The sequence below is a fragment of the Strongylocentrotus purpuratus genome, unplaced genomic scaffold (assembly GCF_000002235.5).
Source record: "Strongylocentrotus purpuratus isolate Spur 01 unplaced genomic scaffold, Spur_5.0 spur5_scaffold_9, whole genome shotgun sequence".
Taxonomy (NCBI): domain Eukaryota; kingdom Metazoa; phylum Echinodermata; class Echinoidea; order Camarodonta; family Strongylocentrotidae; genus Strongylocentrotus; species Strongylocentrotus purpuratus.
In genome coordinates, this window is record NW_022145615.1 from 5911657 (window position 1) to 5929062 (window position 17406).

The 17406-nt window shown below is 37.5% G+C and overlaps 1 protein-coding gene across 1 annotated transcript; it reads right to left on the minus strand.

Moving 5' to 3' along the window:
• Nucleotides 1–2264: 2264 nt before the first annotated feature.
• LOC578888 (zinc transporter 5) lies at nucleotides 2265–17006 on the minus strand. Its single transcript, XM_779030.5, has 16 exons — nucleotides 16839–17006; nucleotides 15351–15514; nucleotides 14618–14740; nucleotides 13872–14024; nucleotides 13237–13324; nucleotides 12611–12695; nucleotides 12163–12239; nucleotides 11447–11617; nucleotides 10004–10292; nucleotides 8996–9207; nucleotides 7989–8146; nucleotides 7191–7320; nucleotides 6175–6439; nucleotides 5507–5733; nucleotides 4971–5099; nucleotides 2265–4532 (listed from the first exon to the last, which is right to left on the minus strand). The coding sequence occupies exons 2-16, from the start codon at nucleotides 15392–15394 to the stop codon at nucleotides 4350–4352; spliced, it is 2334 nt and encodes a 777-aa protein (XP_784123.3). The 5' UTR covers nucleotides 15395–15514; nucleotides 16839–17006; the 3' UTR covers nucleotides 2265–4349.
• Between the last annotated feature and the right edge of the window lie 400 nt (nucleotides 17007–17406).

Here is a 17406-nt window from a genome sequence, read left to right on the forward strand (position 1 = left end):
CAGATTTAAATTGTTATTTACTTGTTAAGAAAATTAAATAAAAGTAGTGAGCTAAAGATAATTATTATGAAACACATACAGTATATTCGGATTTGGTATACCTTCATGTATTAGTCAATTCTTTCATATTTGGTGTATATTCTTTAATCATCTTCTTAAAAACGAGGGAGGGGGGGGGGGGGGGGGTAATAGAGTTTATTTATTTATTTCCTTTTCAAGGAGTAAAATTATCTGGAAATATAATTAATACCAACTCAATTTTTCACCAAAGTTCACTTTAGCTGAATTGAAGTAGAATCGTACACACATGTCCATTATATCATCTTAAAGCCCCCCCCCCCAAAAAAAAAAACAAAAACAACAACAACATTATCTTAAAGGTAATACAAAGTTTGGGACAATTTGGAAAATTTGATTGATAGTAATTCTTTACAATTTTGATATATTTGGATGCCCCTGTGGATGTATTATAAGCACTAGAAAATTGGCCCCTTTAACACTTCTGCTTTCAAGAAAATAAATAATCAACAATTTACCGGTGCTTCTGGTAAATTTCAAATATTTCAAATAGCGCCTAAGGCCATTCCATAGTAGCTGCGACCATGAAAATCTTAGAATATGCAGTTCTGATATATCATTTTCAGACAAGAATAGCAAATTGGTAGATTGTTGTCAAGAAACATTGTTTGAAAGCTAAAGGAATGTCAGTCTTGAGAGGGCGCTATACAACTGTTTATCATTTACTATGTCATCACTTTAGACTCGAATTCAACCACGACGATCATTAAATATGATAAAATCGCACATGCTTCCAATATGTTCATTTGAACCAAATTCATGACCCATACCAAAACTTTGTATTACCTTTAATTAGTACTTGATCTCAAATTTTCCTTCTACATTGAATTCTCCATCTCTTTCTCATTTCTCCCTTCTGTTCTCACTCACTACCCCCTCCTCCTCCTCTCTTTTTCACTCTCCCCTCCCCCTCCTATCTCTCTCTCTCAGTACCTCCCTCCTGATCCCTGACTCTTTTCTATCAACAATGGTTTTCCACCATCAAGTATCATTTGCAAACTTTATATCGATTTACTACTGAATAAAATCAATAAATTCCTCTTCTTCCCTTACAACTTCTTTCCTTGTTCCATTTTGTTCAAGTGTGTACTAAAAGAGTGCTCTGAATTAAAGTGTAATTAGATTTTGATCGCAATTTGTTGAATGAAATTATTGGCAGACACATTTCATCTTTTTGAAGTGTTCAAACAGTCACAGAAAATTTACAATTACAATAAAAAAATAATCAATTATGTGATAAGCATATGAGAAGACGTCAGAGATATAACATTTGAAAATAATTTATTATTTTATACAATATTCTTCTTGATACAATAGACGAGATATACCAATCCATTTCTTTAACCGATTGATCTATCCTTACTTTTGGATTGGCTTCAAAAAGACGTACAGTACAAGCAAGAACAAAAACTATCTAGAAGATAATTATGAGTACCCACTACCATCCAGACAAAAAAAAATTGCGTCATTAAATACTGAATAAATCAAAACAAGCTTTTGTAAATTTGATTGCCATTTGATACCACAGTCACATCGACAAGAGAAACACCAGACCAACAACAAACATAAAAAATTACCCAGAATGGCTGAGAATTGATCGGTTTGAGTATCAGAGTGGAGTTGGCTTGGAGGTGCGAATGTGACTGCGTAATTATACAGAGGTGGGGGGGGGGGGGGGGGATGGTTGTGTGTGCATATTCCATGAAATACTACCAGAGGTGTGGGGGGGGGGGGGGGGGGTCACAAAGATCCCAAGTCGAACTTAACTCTAAGTTGGACTTAAATATTATGGAGAGCCATTTGTAGCCTTAAAATAAAACATGTTCAAAAGCAAAAATGCAAGTATTTTAGACTTTTTAAAAATAAATTCCACATCAAGCACATGAAATCCCTTGATAAAAGAAAATATGAATGATTTGAATCAACATGTTACGCCTTTTAAAATAACTTGTACAAAATATTTTCATAGATGCTAACGGCTTTCCATAATTGTTAAGTCCAACTTAGAGATAAGTTCAACTTAGGATCTTTGTGAAAACACCCTGGACCCCAACAAATAGAAGAAATTTAAGCAAATTTCCTTGTGTAATTTAAAGGCAATTATGCCTACATGATCAGAGTAAAAACAGACTTTCAAGCACATCCATCTCACAACATTCTATACCAATACAGTCTTTGTTTTTTTTAGGCATGCACCTGCATTGCGATGAGATCTGAGATGCCATTGTTACCATGTGTGCAAAATCACAAGAAGGTGCCAACAAGAAATCTAAGTCAATTTGTAAACTTCTTGCTTGAGTTTAGGCAACCAATTAATTGCATAATAGCCCTTGCATTAATGCTTGTAATAACGATCCAAACTCCTTTAAAGGTAATCAATAATTTAAACACCTCGCACAACAAAAACTGTTCATCGTGCCATGAGAATGATGAGAGAGATCTTGCTAACATTATTTGAAAAGAGCATGTTTTCAAGCGACTTGTAAAATGTTGATTCTGTAAAACATCCTGCAAAGATTTTGCTAAATGCTTTGAAAGAAATCGGATTGAATGGCATGCATGCATATTACACCAACCCTGCAAAAATGTATCAATGTGTATCATTCTACGTATAAAAACACAGATGATTAACTGTTTCATATTACCTATTACATGAAATACAATAAAAGCAAAGGTAATTGTACAAGTTGTGCAAATATGACTGAAATGGTGTGCATGAGCACCCCATTTCAGAATATACAAATTTAGACAATGTGCTATATGTATGTTATTAAAGACAACATAGGATAAACATTTGTTATTGTTATCTACTTTATAGACTAACAGATTCAATACCTCTTCTACCTCAGCAAAACTAAATTGAACGTGTGTATGGCAAGTCATTGTGGCTGAAAAGAACTAATATCATCCCTTATTTGATACACATGTTTCAGTATTTGAGAAGGGAGGGGTGTAGGCTTGCAACATTTTGAGTGCGTCAAAGGGCACTTTGGTTTCTAATTTGCATAATGTGACATTACTTGTATGTCCTTATGAAATATTCATGGATTACTTAAGAAAAGAACAATCTCGGTCCTCAAAAATCAACCATAACCACGGAAAAGTTATTTTACTGTCATAACAATCCAAGGACCTGACAGGTTTGGTATTATTCCCTCTTAGACTTTTTTGCTTTCAGACTTGTGTTTGAGAAAAATTACAAAAAATGGAATTTGAAGAACATGTCTTAAAGGCAGGCTTTACTACTTCAACTAGAATGGATTAGACCACCGAGCGAGCCAGCGAGGTCACTGTGACAGGTGGCTTTCTCATTAACTCAGCTCTCATTTAACATAAGAAAAAGAGGATCATGGGGGACCAACAGGCACCGATTGGGGAAGTTTTCTATATAGAGGGAGCAAGTAGCCACAAGTATTAAAGACAGTGTGCCTTAATGTAGCTACTCAATCACAGGAAACATAGGCTTGTGTATTCAAATCACAAACATACAGTTTCCAATGGGACAGAAAATACATGAAGGCAAACACCAAAAGGCCAATATTTTAAACAGCCTTCATAATAAGCAGCTGGGAGACATTTGACCTACCGGTAGATATTCATAAACCTTCGGCTTCAAAGAACCTGGAGATGTACATGCAGATGGACCCTAAAAGCACAAGTTTAACTTTAAGTAGCTTTGATATCATACGTGTGGTAGCTAGGAGTCCAAATAGCTGATCTAATACATCTGATAATACTGAGAGCTTGAAAGACCTTGATATGACAAATATAGGAGTCCAACTGAGCGATCTCTTGCATCAGGGTTAAGATTCCTCAATATCATATCTGGCTGCAAACTGGTTAGTCTTCTCGGTTAGCTCTGCATATCCTTGGTGGCATACAACTGGGAGTCCATTGGCCTTCTCGTTGCATCAGATTGGCACTCTTGAACACCCTTTGACAGTTTAAACAGCATTGATATCATAACGCTGGGATTCCAAGAAGTAGCCAGTCTGCTCCATCTGGTTGGTTGATCATCTTGAGAACCTGGTCTAAGAGCTGCGACTATGTGGCCAATCTCCTACGTCCTGAAGGTGAACGTATACACCCTGCCACAGTTTGGACAGCCTTGATACCATAGAGCTGTGGGAGTCCAAGTGGCCAATTTGCTCTATCTGATTGAAAAGACTCGAGCACCTGGGCACAGTACAGACAGCCTTCACGTTACAGACCTTATAGCAAGTTGGCGCTCAGTCCGAACATGTGCTGGATCTTGAGCGCCCCATCACAGTTTAGACAGCCTTGATATCATAGAGCTGGGAGTCCAAGCCGCCAATCTGCTTCATCTGGTTGGTCATCTTGAGAACTTGGTCAAAGTTGGCGCTCAGTCCGGACATGTGCTGGAAGAATGCCTCCTTCTCTACCTGTACAGTGAAGTTTTTTTTCAGACCTTGTTCCTTGAATAGGGCGGTTATCTAATGGAGAGATGCAACAACAGATATCCATGATTAAATTTAGTCGACTTGAACTGACCTGAGATGTAATACTACTCAACGTGTTCCCTTACAGAGTTAATAAAGGAAAGGGCAATGTTAATGTAGCAGACAGATCACATTGTGCTGTTACAACAAGTGTCATACAGGGATTCGAACTGACTGTGAACTTAGCATCTAAGACCACTGCAGACATTAATTCCATTGAAAGTTCTCTGCTTTTTTTTTTTCTTCCCTTTTTTGTTGTTGACATATCTGTATAATAAAACAAGAAACTGTTGTCAAAGAATTAAATAGAGATAGAGAGACAAATGATCGCCTCATTTTTACAGCAAGCAAGTACATGTAATGGTTTCAGGTATGTACAGCTAGAAACACATAACCTGTGACTACATATAACAGTAATAATATCAGACCCACCTGCTGGATGATCTTCTGTTCATTGGCTTCTTGTTCAAGCTGTATGTGGAGGGTCCCTGTAGCCATGTCCCCCGAATGCCTCCAGAAATGGGGTTTGCGGAACGAAAGCACGCCCTTTATGGACTGGACCTGAAGAAGAAAAGTCAAAAGTAATGTATACCAACTAGCTTCGGATATCTGCAAGTTGTTTATACAGTCAAACCTGTCAAAACCGCCCATACGAAACACAAAAAGTGGTCTTTGTAGACAGGTTCTTTTAGTACATGTTTCAATGATTAACCATTTTTAAGAGAAACAAAAAATGTGGTCTTTGTAGAGAGGTGGTCACTAGAGCATGTTTGACTGTATCGATCGTTTTTCATGAATCATATTTAATAACATGAATCTTATGAGATCTCATGAGAAAAGGAAAAAGAAGAAAAAGAAGAGTCATCGAAACAAATACCAAAAGTAGGAAAGATAATAAGTAACATCAATCCATCAAATAATTTGAAGCAGGGGTCTGTACATAGAAACAGAAGTAAATTTCTTCTTACTTTGAACAATGCTTCATTCAAGCCAGGCTCCAGTTCGGGTGGTATCCTCTGAAGCAAGATGGCTGCCGTATCCCCTAGCAACGGGGCCACGCTAATGAGAATCATGACCGAGATGAAGATAGAGCAGATGGGGTCTGCGACGAGGAGACCAAAGTGCTCCACCAGGAACGCTGAGATGATGACGCCCACGCTACCCATTGTGTCCGCCAGCACATGGAGATATACACCTGGAAAGGATCAACAAACAAACAGAAATCACAGATAATGAATAAATCTAACAGATCCACTGCGTTGTCTTGGACTGCTTTTACTTAATCTGAAAACTTAAAATAAACATGTAGAAAAAAACAACAGCCAAAGAACATAAACAAACAAACAAAGATCAGATTTCTTTGAAACTATTAAATTATTCCAAACTTCCATTTTCATGGTGACTGATGGTATATTGTACCCAATAAGGCAGTTTGATCCAGTAAATAAAATGGAATCGGTGAGGAACTATACCTCTTATTCCATTCACCTGTATCGATTGCTCTTACAAATCTATTTAAAATTAGGACTTAGACACATTTCAATGACTAGCTTTAAATTGCACAGTATACAAGGTGCATATATGCATTCATAGGGCAAGTAAAAAGAATGTCAAAGGTCACTGCTTGATTACAAACCTTGCATGTTTGTGTTCTTGGCCTGACATGCTGCTTTCTTCTCTTGTCCTCCTTGGTGATCTGATGCTCCGTGTTGGTGCGCGTGCCCATGGCCTGATTGGCCACCACCATGGGAGTGGGCGTGACTTGCTGAGGAGGAGGAGGAGCTTGTACTTCCATGGGAGTGGCCATGACTGGATCCTCCTCCCCCATGGCTGTGAGTGTGGGCGTGGCTGAATGCCATGATGCCGATGAGATTGACGATGAGGCCTATTACTGAAACAGTCTGGATATTGAAATAAAGACAAAAATGAAATACTGAGAAACATACTGTACTGTGCTTAAAACATCAAAGACATGACACAGACACAATACAAATTTGAACACTGTAAACCTACAAACAATTCAAAGGTTATGATCAGTGTTTTCAAATTTCTGATTATTTACAACTTAGTAAATCCTTTTCAATACAAGTGCACTCAGAAACGAAAACAAAAATCAGACCTTAATTCTACATGTGAGGTTCATATCATCTTTCATTTTCTTCACTCTTCTTAATGGTTAGTCTATAAAATGCCATATAAAGTATTCTGGGGTTGATTTTATACATGTCCGTACATGTACTAGCTGTACAGAAATATGTTTTGGTGTGATTATTCCTCAGTGCGTCTGTCACACCCCCAAACTGACTGAACATCAACTTTGAGCCAAAAATCCTTGACCATTCAGGACAATCATTTAATTTTTGGTTCAGTCTGGTGTGCGTTTTGTTAGTATGACTAAGGTATAACACTCAGGGAATAATTTTCCTCAAATTTTTTGATTAGGCAATTTCAGCCGATGGATAAATATTTCAAATGAAATTCTGTACATTTCTATGGAAGAAAACTGCTACACAAAAGATATTTTGTATAGCAGTCATGCAAAAATGCATAGCAAATTGCGATGCGATACCAGGAAAATTATTCCCTGACACTACAGAATTTTGAATGGATTAGAAAATACAAAATGGGAGAAACTTAACAGGACTCTCCTACCATGAGTTTATCTGTGTTGATATTTGGCGGATCCAAGAGACGACCAATGGCAGCTGTGAATACAAAGCAGCCAATCACAACCAAGAAGAGTCCGTTGATAAAACCAGATAACACCTCCACCCTGCCATACCTTTCAAAAGGAGATAACCAAATAAAGAATGTAATAAAAAAATATACAAAAAATGGAAGTAATGATATCAGTATTGCAGATCATTCCGACATATACAGGTACATAAACACTACTTTAACAATTTTAAGGACACAAAGAGCTTAAACCCCAACTGTGATTTGATGGAGATGGAGAAATGGGCCAATAAGCTGACTACCTGACTCAATATTTAAATGAAGCTGACTGGGACATATTTTTGAACGATTTACTAACAACTACACTAATATTCATCTTATTATGGACTTTAAAACTGTTCTGAACATGTTTTTCCAATATTTTGCAAAAAAAACACAATTTTCCCCAAATGTAGGTGTCTCCCGATCCTGATGTGGCATAGAGAGACTGTTTACAGCAGCATTTTTTATTGTTAAGTGTGTGTACTAAAGGGATGGTAGGTGGAGATGACAAAGTTCATTGTTACTATTAGCTTTCTTAGCAAACTTTCTACGCGCACTCACATGCCTGTGTGTTTTAAGATACAAAAATGTGAACGGAATATGCTCCTCTCCCCCCCCCCCCCACGGCACCTCCAATGGTTTCCTGTAAACTACAGTTACAGCACCCTATGTGAACAAGCCTTAAGTTTAGCAGCTACAAGTATAAGTGTTTAAATTCCTTTCTACACTCACCCATACGAGTATGTCCTGGTAGCTTTCCAGTGTGACATGACTGCAGCACAGAGACCCAGGACTAGAGCAGTGCAATCAAACAACATGTGGAATCCATCAGAGATCAGACCAAGGCTGTTAGTCCACATACCATAGGACAGTTCAACAAATGTGAACACCTAGAATACAAAGATACAAAGTTATTTACAACCAAAATATAGAACAGTTAGTACAATAAAGTACTTAAGTAGAGCTCTTTTGAAAGCGTTTTTATTGGAAAAAATCATCAGATATCAGGCCTAGGCTGTTAAAAAGCTAGACAAATATCACCACCAGAAATGTTATGATGCAAAGTTATTGACATCTAAGTCAGAGGAATTTACCAGTTTTCTGAACTTAAAGCAGGACTGCACTACTTGTAGCTACTTGCTCCCTCTAAATAGAAAACCATGCCTATAAGTGGTGCCCGTTGGTCCCATTTGATCCTCCATTTCTCATGTTAATTGAGAGCTGAATTGATGAAATAACTACCTGTCAGTGACCACCCTGGGTGGTCTAACCCTCCTTGCCAAACTAGTACAGATAGGCTTTTAGAGAGAATGTTATACTAGTGTTTTTACTCTTTGGAGCTCTCTGTGAGCACCATACCTGTTGGTCCACATACTGTAGAACAGCTCAAAAAATGTAAAGAACTGTGTACAGTGTGAGTCCAAAAAAAGTTTACACCTAGAAAATTGCCAATTATTTTACAAATCATCTATGAACAGGAAATTATTATACATCTTATGAAAGAGTGTTTTATATATACTGGCACCAATGCTAAAATGGTTCTTGAGAAAATTTTACAGTGGTACTAAAGGAGAATCTCAAGACAAGCTATTATGAGAACTATGGATATCAGGGGCCCGTTCATTGAAACACATGTTAATTCTATTACACATGTTTAAATGGTCAAGAAGTTAGACTTATGACGGTTTCGAGGAACAGGCCCATGAGGTCACGTCTAAGCTTTCCTCTAAGTTACTCACCAAGTTAATGCAGAGGTAGTAGAAGATTTGCCTGGAGTCATACGATTCCAGGATCTGCCTCAAGAAGCCCTTGGAGAGGGTGAAGAGGGACTGGGATGTCCTTTGCAGGGTGTCGCCTGTGAAGTTGTAGAGGGGCAGACCCCCGGCGGTGTACCCTACCAGACTTCCCTTGGACCCAGGCTTGGGGAGGGGGCACCCAAGAACCCTGGTAGCTGGTGGAAAATGAAAAGTGAATTGAGTTTAAAGTCAGCACAAGGTCGAGGGTAGCAGGGCCATTCATGCATTCATTCACAAAGCCTTTTTTCAATGAGCAATGACAAAAATGAGTGACAAGTCTGCTGATAACTAATCAAAAGCAAAGATTTCATTAGCTTATAACAAAGACAGCATTTGTCACTGATGACAAGTATTGTGACATGTGGCCCAGGTCATCAGAAGGTTAGACTCTGCATGAGCCATGAACTATAGCTTTAGTCGTTGTTATCTTAGTTTGCTTTAACATATACATGTATGTACATGTAGACGTACAGGTGACGATTCACATTTTCATTATAGTGAGATTTTAAAGTATAGATGTCAAAATGCATGGCACAAAATACAGGATTAAATCTCAATTTAAGACAACAGCTGTATTCTAAAGTATTTATCTTTATTTTCATGTGCTTGTTTGCACACTATTTAGACAGATTTTGGAGTTTATTCAAAGCTTTAAATAAAAAAATAACAATTTTTGTTTTGTTTTGAAGATCATACTTTCAGTCAGATACTTCATGTATGACACAATCACTTATATTAGGGCAAACACTGATAAAAACATATGGTACATATTCTTGACTTATTTGAGTAAATATATGGAGTGGGAAATGAAGATGTAATTCTTAACTGATAGAAGTCAGAGGTGTATATACACAAATTACACACATATATATGGTAGAATAAAATTCTCAAGACATGTGTTTTGTAAGTTGCTGACATCATGTGGAGAGAAACATCCTGTGCCTGACTTACCCCATATAAACAATATTGCACTAAAGATGACCCCTCCCGTCAGGGCGTGGTCCTCCATCCTGAACTCGCCCACCCTTCCAAGAATGGAATCTCCCGCGTTGTAGGAAGAGCCCCAGATGTAGCTTAGGACCAGTCCACTCAGAAATAGGGAGTATCCACTGAATCTAGCTGTCCTGAAAACCTCCAGATGGTTAATGGAGACTGATTCTACATAGTAGTCTAAGATGCAGAGGACTAAGATGAGAGCTGCAAAGGGGAGGATCAACGATCTCCATGATTCCGGCCCATTCTGCAATTTAATATTGATACAAAACAGCTGGTTTAACAAGTTCACAGCATGGTTACATCATTATGCAATTGGTTCTCTGACACATCCAAAATAAATCTGCCTAATGATAGATTTGATGTACATCCTTCAGACCCCTTCCACAGCCATGTCTAAACCAGAGACATTGAAATTATGAAAATATCAGAGGTAAATAACTTTGGATATGTCACAGAACCAATTCCTATTTCACAGAAAAGTCCTTTATTAGAATGTTAACTGATATCTGTACCATCCAAATAACAGAAAAGTAATTTCAGTCCCCTTGGGGAAGCACATAATAATGCTAATTTGTTTCGCCTGAGGCAGCAAAGAGAAATCAAGACTCCTCTATTACCAAATGTATTCCCCCATGTGTACTTCATAACCACAATTGCGTCCCTGGAGAAGACTGCAAATGCAGTTGCTTAGGGCGATGAATTGAAGAGTCACTATACTCTCTTACAAGTACTTTTGATCATTATAATCACTTATAGTGAATATATTGAGAGCCTTGAGCATCATCATGCAACAGGTGGACCCTGCTTATCTCTCTGATGCCATTTTGCTGATAATTGTGTTTCTTTGAGCATCACTTCACGGCAAGTTAAAAAATCCATTAGATAATTCAACGAAAATAAGAGGCGGTGGCCGAGATAGAGGGGCAGAGAAAGAGAAAGAGACAAAGAAAGAGAGAGAGAGAAAGAGAAAGAGAAAGAGAAAGAGAAAGAGGAAGAGGAAGAGGAAGAGAAAGAGAAAGAGAAAGAGAAAGAGAAAGAGAAAGAGAGAAAGAGAAAGAGAAAGAGAAAGAGAAGAGAGAGAGAAAGAGAGAGAGAGAGAGAGAGAGAGAGAGAGAGAGAGAGAGAAGAGAGGGGGGGGGGGAGGAGGGGGGGGGGGGGGGAGGGGAGGAGGAGGAAGCCAGCAAGCAAGTAAAGCAAGGGATAACAGAAGAGGGAATAGGATGATGAAGAAAGCAGAGACGATACAAAATTATGAAACAGATACAGGGTAAATAAAATTGGAATGCTTTGAGCCATTACAAAATTACAACACTTCACCACTCTATAACAACTAAATACTACTTTTAAAAGGAAGTAGGACGATGATACGGGTAGTTTAAATACAGAGACAATGATTACCTGATGAACAAATAAATGTATTAGAGTCCAAGGTAGAAGCATGAGTGCCGAGATGAACGTTGATAGAGCATGAAGACGCTTGGAACCACCCACGTCCACCGACAGCTTCCTGGACACATTCCTGAAGGCCACTTTCACAAACAGCAGGCCGACCAGCAAGATGACACCACCCTGTACCAAAGTGGAGGTATTTACAATCGTCATTAGTTTGCATTGAAATCTAATGGTGGTCAAACAGACACACTGCTCCTCACGGGAGATCCCAGAAAATGCTTGGGTTTCTACTATACATTTGGTATCCCGCTTGGTAATGGCTTTACACTGTTCATTTGTGACCCGAGACAGAATTTCAAACAATTAAGCCCTATTTAATGGAAATATTAATTGTTTATACCGGTATTGAAACCTGCTATTATAAGGGAAAAAGACAATAAACTATAAACAAAAAGAGACCAGCAAGATCAATCTGTCATCACAAGTTTAATACAAGACATAGTGTTCTTAATGTCGAGGTTACACCATATTTCCCCTGTACTTTCTTGCCTGCTTATAAATATTCACACCTCCCTATAACCCCCTCCCCCCCCCCCCCCCCCTGACTGCATCTTAGTCCTTATATTCTCCCCACCTTACAATCTTGGTAACTTAATCTACCCTCCATATATCCCCTCCTTGAATCTCTTCTTATTTACAATCTCTCCTATTCATAACCTCACCTTATGGTCCGAGACCCCTAACCAAGAAATGGCCTGGTAAAAGATGTGGGTCACTGCACTTTTATGTGGGCCCTCAGCTGGCAGATGCTATGGTTAAAGAAAATACCTGTAATAAAACTGCATCACACAGAGGTGGGAACAAGACAAGTGAGGAGTATATGGTGCATTTGGTTGTCATTATTGGTTTTAAATTTTGATGAGGATTACGGTGGATGGGGGGACATGGGGATATTAAATCAATCATCTTGGAGTTTAAAAAAAATTTTAAAAAAAAAAAAAAAAATTGCACAAAAGCTGAATAGATTAAAAGTGAAAGTGGTACCGGTAGTCCAACAACTTTAATAGTAATCACATGTAAAGTGCCAAGATAAAAACATTAGTGCATTATAAAATATAACTAGTAATATCATTTATAAAAGATCTGAATATCAATAGTCTCAAAGGATACGATGTTCAAGCTGCTTTTGTTGAAGATCCACATCAAAAAGTAAGAGAGACAAAATGGCAAGAAGAAACATAAACCCACCTCTCGTCTGTTTGACAAAGAGAAAGAAAAAAGATCACAGGTTAGATATGAATATTATGTTTTTCATAACTTTCAATAGCACAAACAGTATTGTTTGCATGCTAAATTGCACAGTTCTCATTTACTATTTTTGCATAATTTAACCAATTAGATAGAATAGGATATTTCCACAACATATACATGTATTTGCCAAAGACTGCAGCCTGCTTTATTTCAAGCTTAAATACAGAGGGTTATTGAAAAGGTAATACAGATTGAAACATAATTTTGCTTTATCTTTGTTCCTTTTTCTTTCCAGAAAGTTGATTATATTCCACAGGTGTATTAAAGAATCCATGGTAACTTGAATATGATGCTCAGAATTCACATGTCGTTCATTCGTACAGAATTTCAGATATTTCTCAACACAGGAATAATTGTTTTGACTTTTACATTATCCTCCCAAAACATATTGTTCAATCAATCAATCAATCAACCAATCACTATGTTATTTAGAAAGAAAAAAATTCCCCTTTCTGTCAATCTATCATCTGGAGTACGTCCCTTACCCTGCTTGGACCACCTCCTCGACTCGTAAACAATGCAGCAACAAAACCACTGATGACTACGTCATTGTGCTCAAATAATAAGATTGATCTGCATGGTGAAATAGATAAGAATGATAAAATATTTAGGAATCAATGATACAAACTTGAAGGGGCACATGTATCGTTTGCATTTTGAGTGTAAATAAAGTAATTTTCAAATGAAGAAATTGGTATTTGAGAATATGGGAGGAAACAGGACAAAGTATGAAGAATATATGTCTTCCTTCATAATGCTATTCTAACATCTTTCATCAGAAAGATACACCATTTCCCAATTGGATTAGCATATCTGCCTTTAGACCTTACTAACATCTACAAGCAGATATACAAGTATATTAATATAAGTCAGTTATATTTTTAAGTCATATTTATGCATTTTCATTTTCATTTTAACAGAATAAAAATACTCTGGGATTAGACTTTGCTACCTACACACACATGAACATGTATTATCATGATTTCTGCTTTGTCTAACAGCCGGACATAATAAACATAATACAGAGCATATTACCTTCATAGTACGAACTAGCAACAGCACAAACATACATGTAAATGGGACTCAGAAAATGGAAATGAGAAGGAACACACAACTGTACCTGAGTGGGCCACAGAGTGTTAACCCAAATATCCAAAGGACAGATATAAGGGTCTGAACTACCGCATGTCTTAAAACTCTAATCCACTGACGCTTGGTAAGTCTTCTACCGGTAGATAGAGGTCTCTGCAACACAAAGAGAACAGCTGCAGATCTGCAAAAGTACAGATAAAGGTGTATCATGGATCATTACAATTATCAAAAGACTGCATCCACAAATCTTTGCATTTTAAATGAACTCACAATCATATAATAAATGACTCAAGATAATTATCATAGGTAGAGGTGTCGTGGTCGAGTGGATATGTCACCGGACTGTGAATCACAAGGTCCGCGGTTCAAGTTCCACCACGGCACTAATTTCCTTTGGCAAGACATTGATCTACATTTACATTTGCCACTCTCCACCCAGGTGTTAAATGGGTACCCGGTAGGATGCGAAAGTTAATGTGGTTGGATAAGCAAGTGGCACTTTTAAAATGGCGACTGACTGGAATGCTCCCCAGGGAGTAGAAAATGTGCGTACATTGTGTCGCGGGTAAGCCTGAATCCGATGACCAGGGTAATAATATGTTCTTAGAAACAAACTATTAGGCGCATTATAAATGTGAACTTTCATAGGTGAATGAAAATTTAATGCAAATGAATGAAAATTGCACATAATAATGTTTGTATAACATAATTCAGCGTGGGACAGATGACATTTCCTTTAAACATGTCAGTTGTGAAAAGCAAACCTCAACTTACCCTGATTTCATAATGAATACAAATATGACAAGGTGGACGAGTTTAAGGACATCATATGAGATAAAGATACCCAGAGCCTGAAGACACTTGGTAACCACAAGGAGAATAATATATGGGGCCAGTCTGAAAAGTATAATGCAATACAGTCAGTCATATAATACTATGAATATGATACAGAAACAACTCAAGGCTGTGTACAAAAGCATGTGAAATATTTGTTTAATGAGGAGGCAAATTTCTGACTGTCTTTGCCCCTTTCTGTTTTTAGAAAAAGACATGAAGTTTACAAAGTGGAATATGCAGCAAAAAAGTTGATATTGATCATTTTAGAATAAAAAATGTTGTACTATAATACATAAAACTATTAGCACAATCATCAAGAAATATTGAACATCTGTCATCATAATTAATTAAAAATTACTATTTCAATATCTAAGGTAGTACATACATTGTAGATGTACTCCTGATCACCAACTCTTTATATTCCACACAAATAATCTCTGTGCCACGTCGTATTTATCATGGGATCGATTTACTAAAGGCTTCAAGGTTCATGTAGGAATTTTGCAAAGCCAGTGTGTTGCACAAAGCAATCCTTCCGTCATTGGGTGTCTATTGCTTTGTGCAAAAATGTTCTCTGTATGCGAAAAACTGTGCAGAGAGGCGAAGAAGGGGCCAAGTGCTAACAAAATTTGAAATAGATGCAAACTCTACACAAAAAGTGGTGACTAACCTCTCATGATGGACTCGCCCCAGACTGCTACCAGAACCCATCATCTTGAGAATAGTTCTGCTCTGTAGTTGTTGTGTGAGAAAGCTACAGGTTGGAGGGAATGTTCATGTCGCACTCCGCAAAATCTTGTAAACCGCTCAAAATGGTCTGTACTGTGTCCATCACTATGTTTGACAAGAGAAATGCGAGAGAGGGAGAGTGAAAAAGAGAGAGAGGGGGAAGGTTGATAAATGTCAGTTTTAATAATTAAAGAATTCCTCATCATAATTTATTTGCCTAAAAAATTCACTTCTTCAACCATGTTCAACAGCAGGGTGACTGTCACTGCTCAACTGAGTGTACTGATAGATCTAGAGTATATACAATTGAAGGAAGTGTGGTCAGTTATTTCACCATCTTACACCTCCCCCTAATGTTAATTTTTTGTTATCAAGTTTATATTTTTGTCATTGAGACTCGCATTTGATCGACCACTAGGCACTACTCACTAGATCTATGGTTGATTGACACTAGGCACTACTCACTAGATCAACTGAAGTTTGGCACTGGTTCAGAAACCTATCTAAAATTTGACCCGTAACTCCGGCGTGGAGATACCCTACTAAAACATACCCAAAATGAAGTAAATATTCATTAAATGTCCAAATAAAGATCATGAGTTAAAATTTGTTATGTTTATTACCCGTTTTGTGTCAATTTTCTTGTTATTTTTTGAGTATTTTTCAGAAAAACGTTGATATTAGTATACACTTTTTCACAGGTTACACAGCAAACTGCTGCACAATACAAGTGCTTACCGATGGTGGGTTACAAGCGGGCGCGCGCCTGTGTGATGTTATCTACCGTAATGAGGATCTGAGACATTACGATAGATAACTTCACACACAGGCACGCGCCTGCTCGCAACCCACCATTGGTATGTACTGTGCAGCGGTTTTCTGTGAAACCTGTGAAAAAGTGTATAGGTCTACTAATATCAATGTTTTTCCAAGAAATACTCCAAAAATAACAAGAAAATTGACACGAAACAGGTTATAAACATACCGGTAATGACTTTTAACTCATAATCTTTATTTGGACATTTAATGAATATTTACTTCATTTTGAGTATGTTTTAGTAGGGTGTCTCGATCTACGCCAGAGTTAGAAGTCTACAGACTACAGGTCAAATTTTGGATAGGTTTCTGAACAAGCACCCTGAATTCTGTCATTTCTCAGAGTCATAGCCCCACGAAAGACCGAGCATATGAAATGTAATAGCTTATAGTTATACATACAAATTTAGAGATAATAGTTTTAGCATTTTCTTTCCGATACTCGTTCACGGCCTCACAATAACATGATATCAATCAAGAAGACATTGCATTGCATTGATGACTGACTTTAAAATGACTAACATGGATATTGATAGCATGGGACCGAAGAGTAATATCATCGAACATTTACATGGTGAAAATATCAGTGTGAATCAGTGGAAATGCTTCTTACCTCCATTTTTTGATAGTTTTGAAACGCTTTTAAGATGTGAGATCAATAATAGTGCACAGGAAAACCTAAATTAAATCCACATAGTGTAAATCTTGACGAAGATAAAGCCACGTACTCTCGAATGTCGAAACGGTTCGGTTGACCTCTTTGATTCATCATCAACTTCCGGGGTACGGTACACGTACAACTAGACGCTGAGTATTGTTAAAAACTATGGTAGGTCTATGGCCAAATTATATGAGCTTTTCGATTTAGTTTTATGAGTTGTTGGGCATACTGAATGAGAAAAGGGAGGCGAAAAGGTAGTAGATAATCTTCGCCAAAAAAAAAACCACGTAGAAAAACACTGCTCAATAACAATGAGCAAAGGGGAAAACGAAGTGAAGTGACATATTATGAATCATGATGTTTTCTAGGGCCTCAACTTATTAGGCCTATTATATATTTACTCACAAAATATTTGTGTGTTTATTAAATTTAGCTTCTCCATTTGTTACTAATAAGACCTACTCCCAGAACAAAAACAAAACAAAACAAAACAAAGCAACAAAAAACGTTACAAAAATCA

What these genes read in the sequence shown, in the direction of transcription:
- LOC578888 (XM_779030.5), bottom strand. Translation starts at nt 15,394, where the DNA reads ATGATGGGTTCTGGTAGCAGTCTGGGGCGAGTCCATCATGAGAG. An exon ending in ACACTCTGTGGCCCACTCAG is followed by an intron (nt 13,325 to 13,871) that starts GTACAGTTGTGT and finishes TTCACCATGCAG; the next exon opens with ATCAATCTTATTATTTGAGC. An exon ending in CAAGAACACAAACATGCAAG is followed by an intron (nt 5,734 to 6,174) that starts GTTTGTAATCAA and finishes GATCCTTTCCAG; the next exon opens with GTGTATATCTCCATGTGCTG.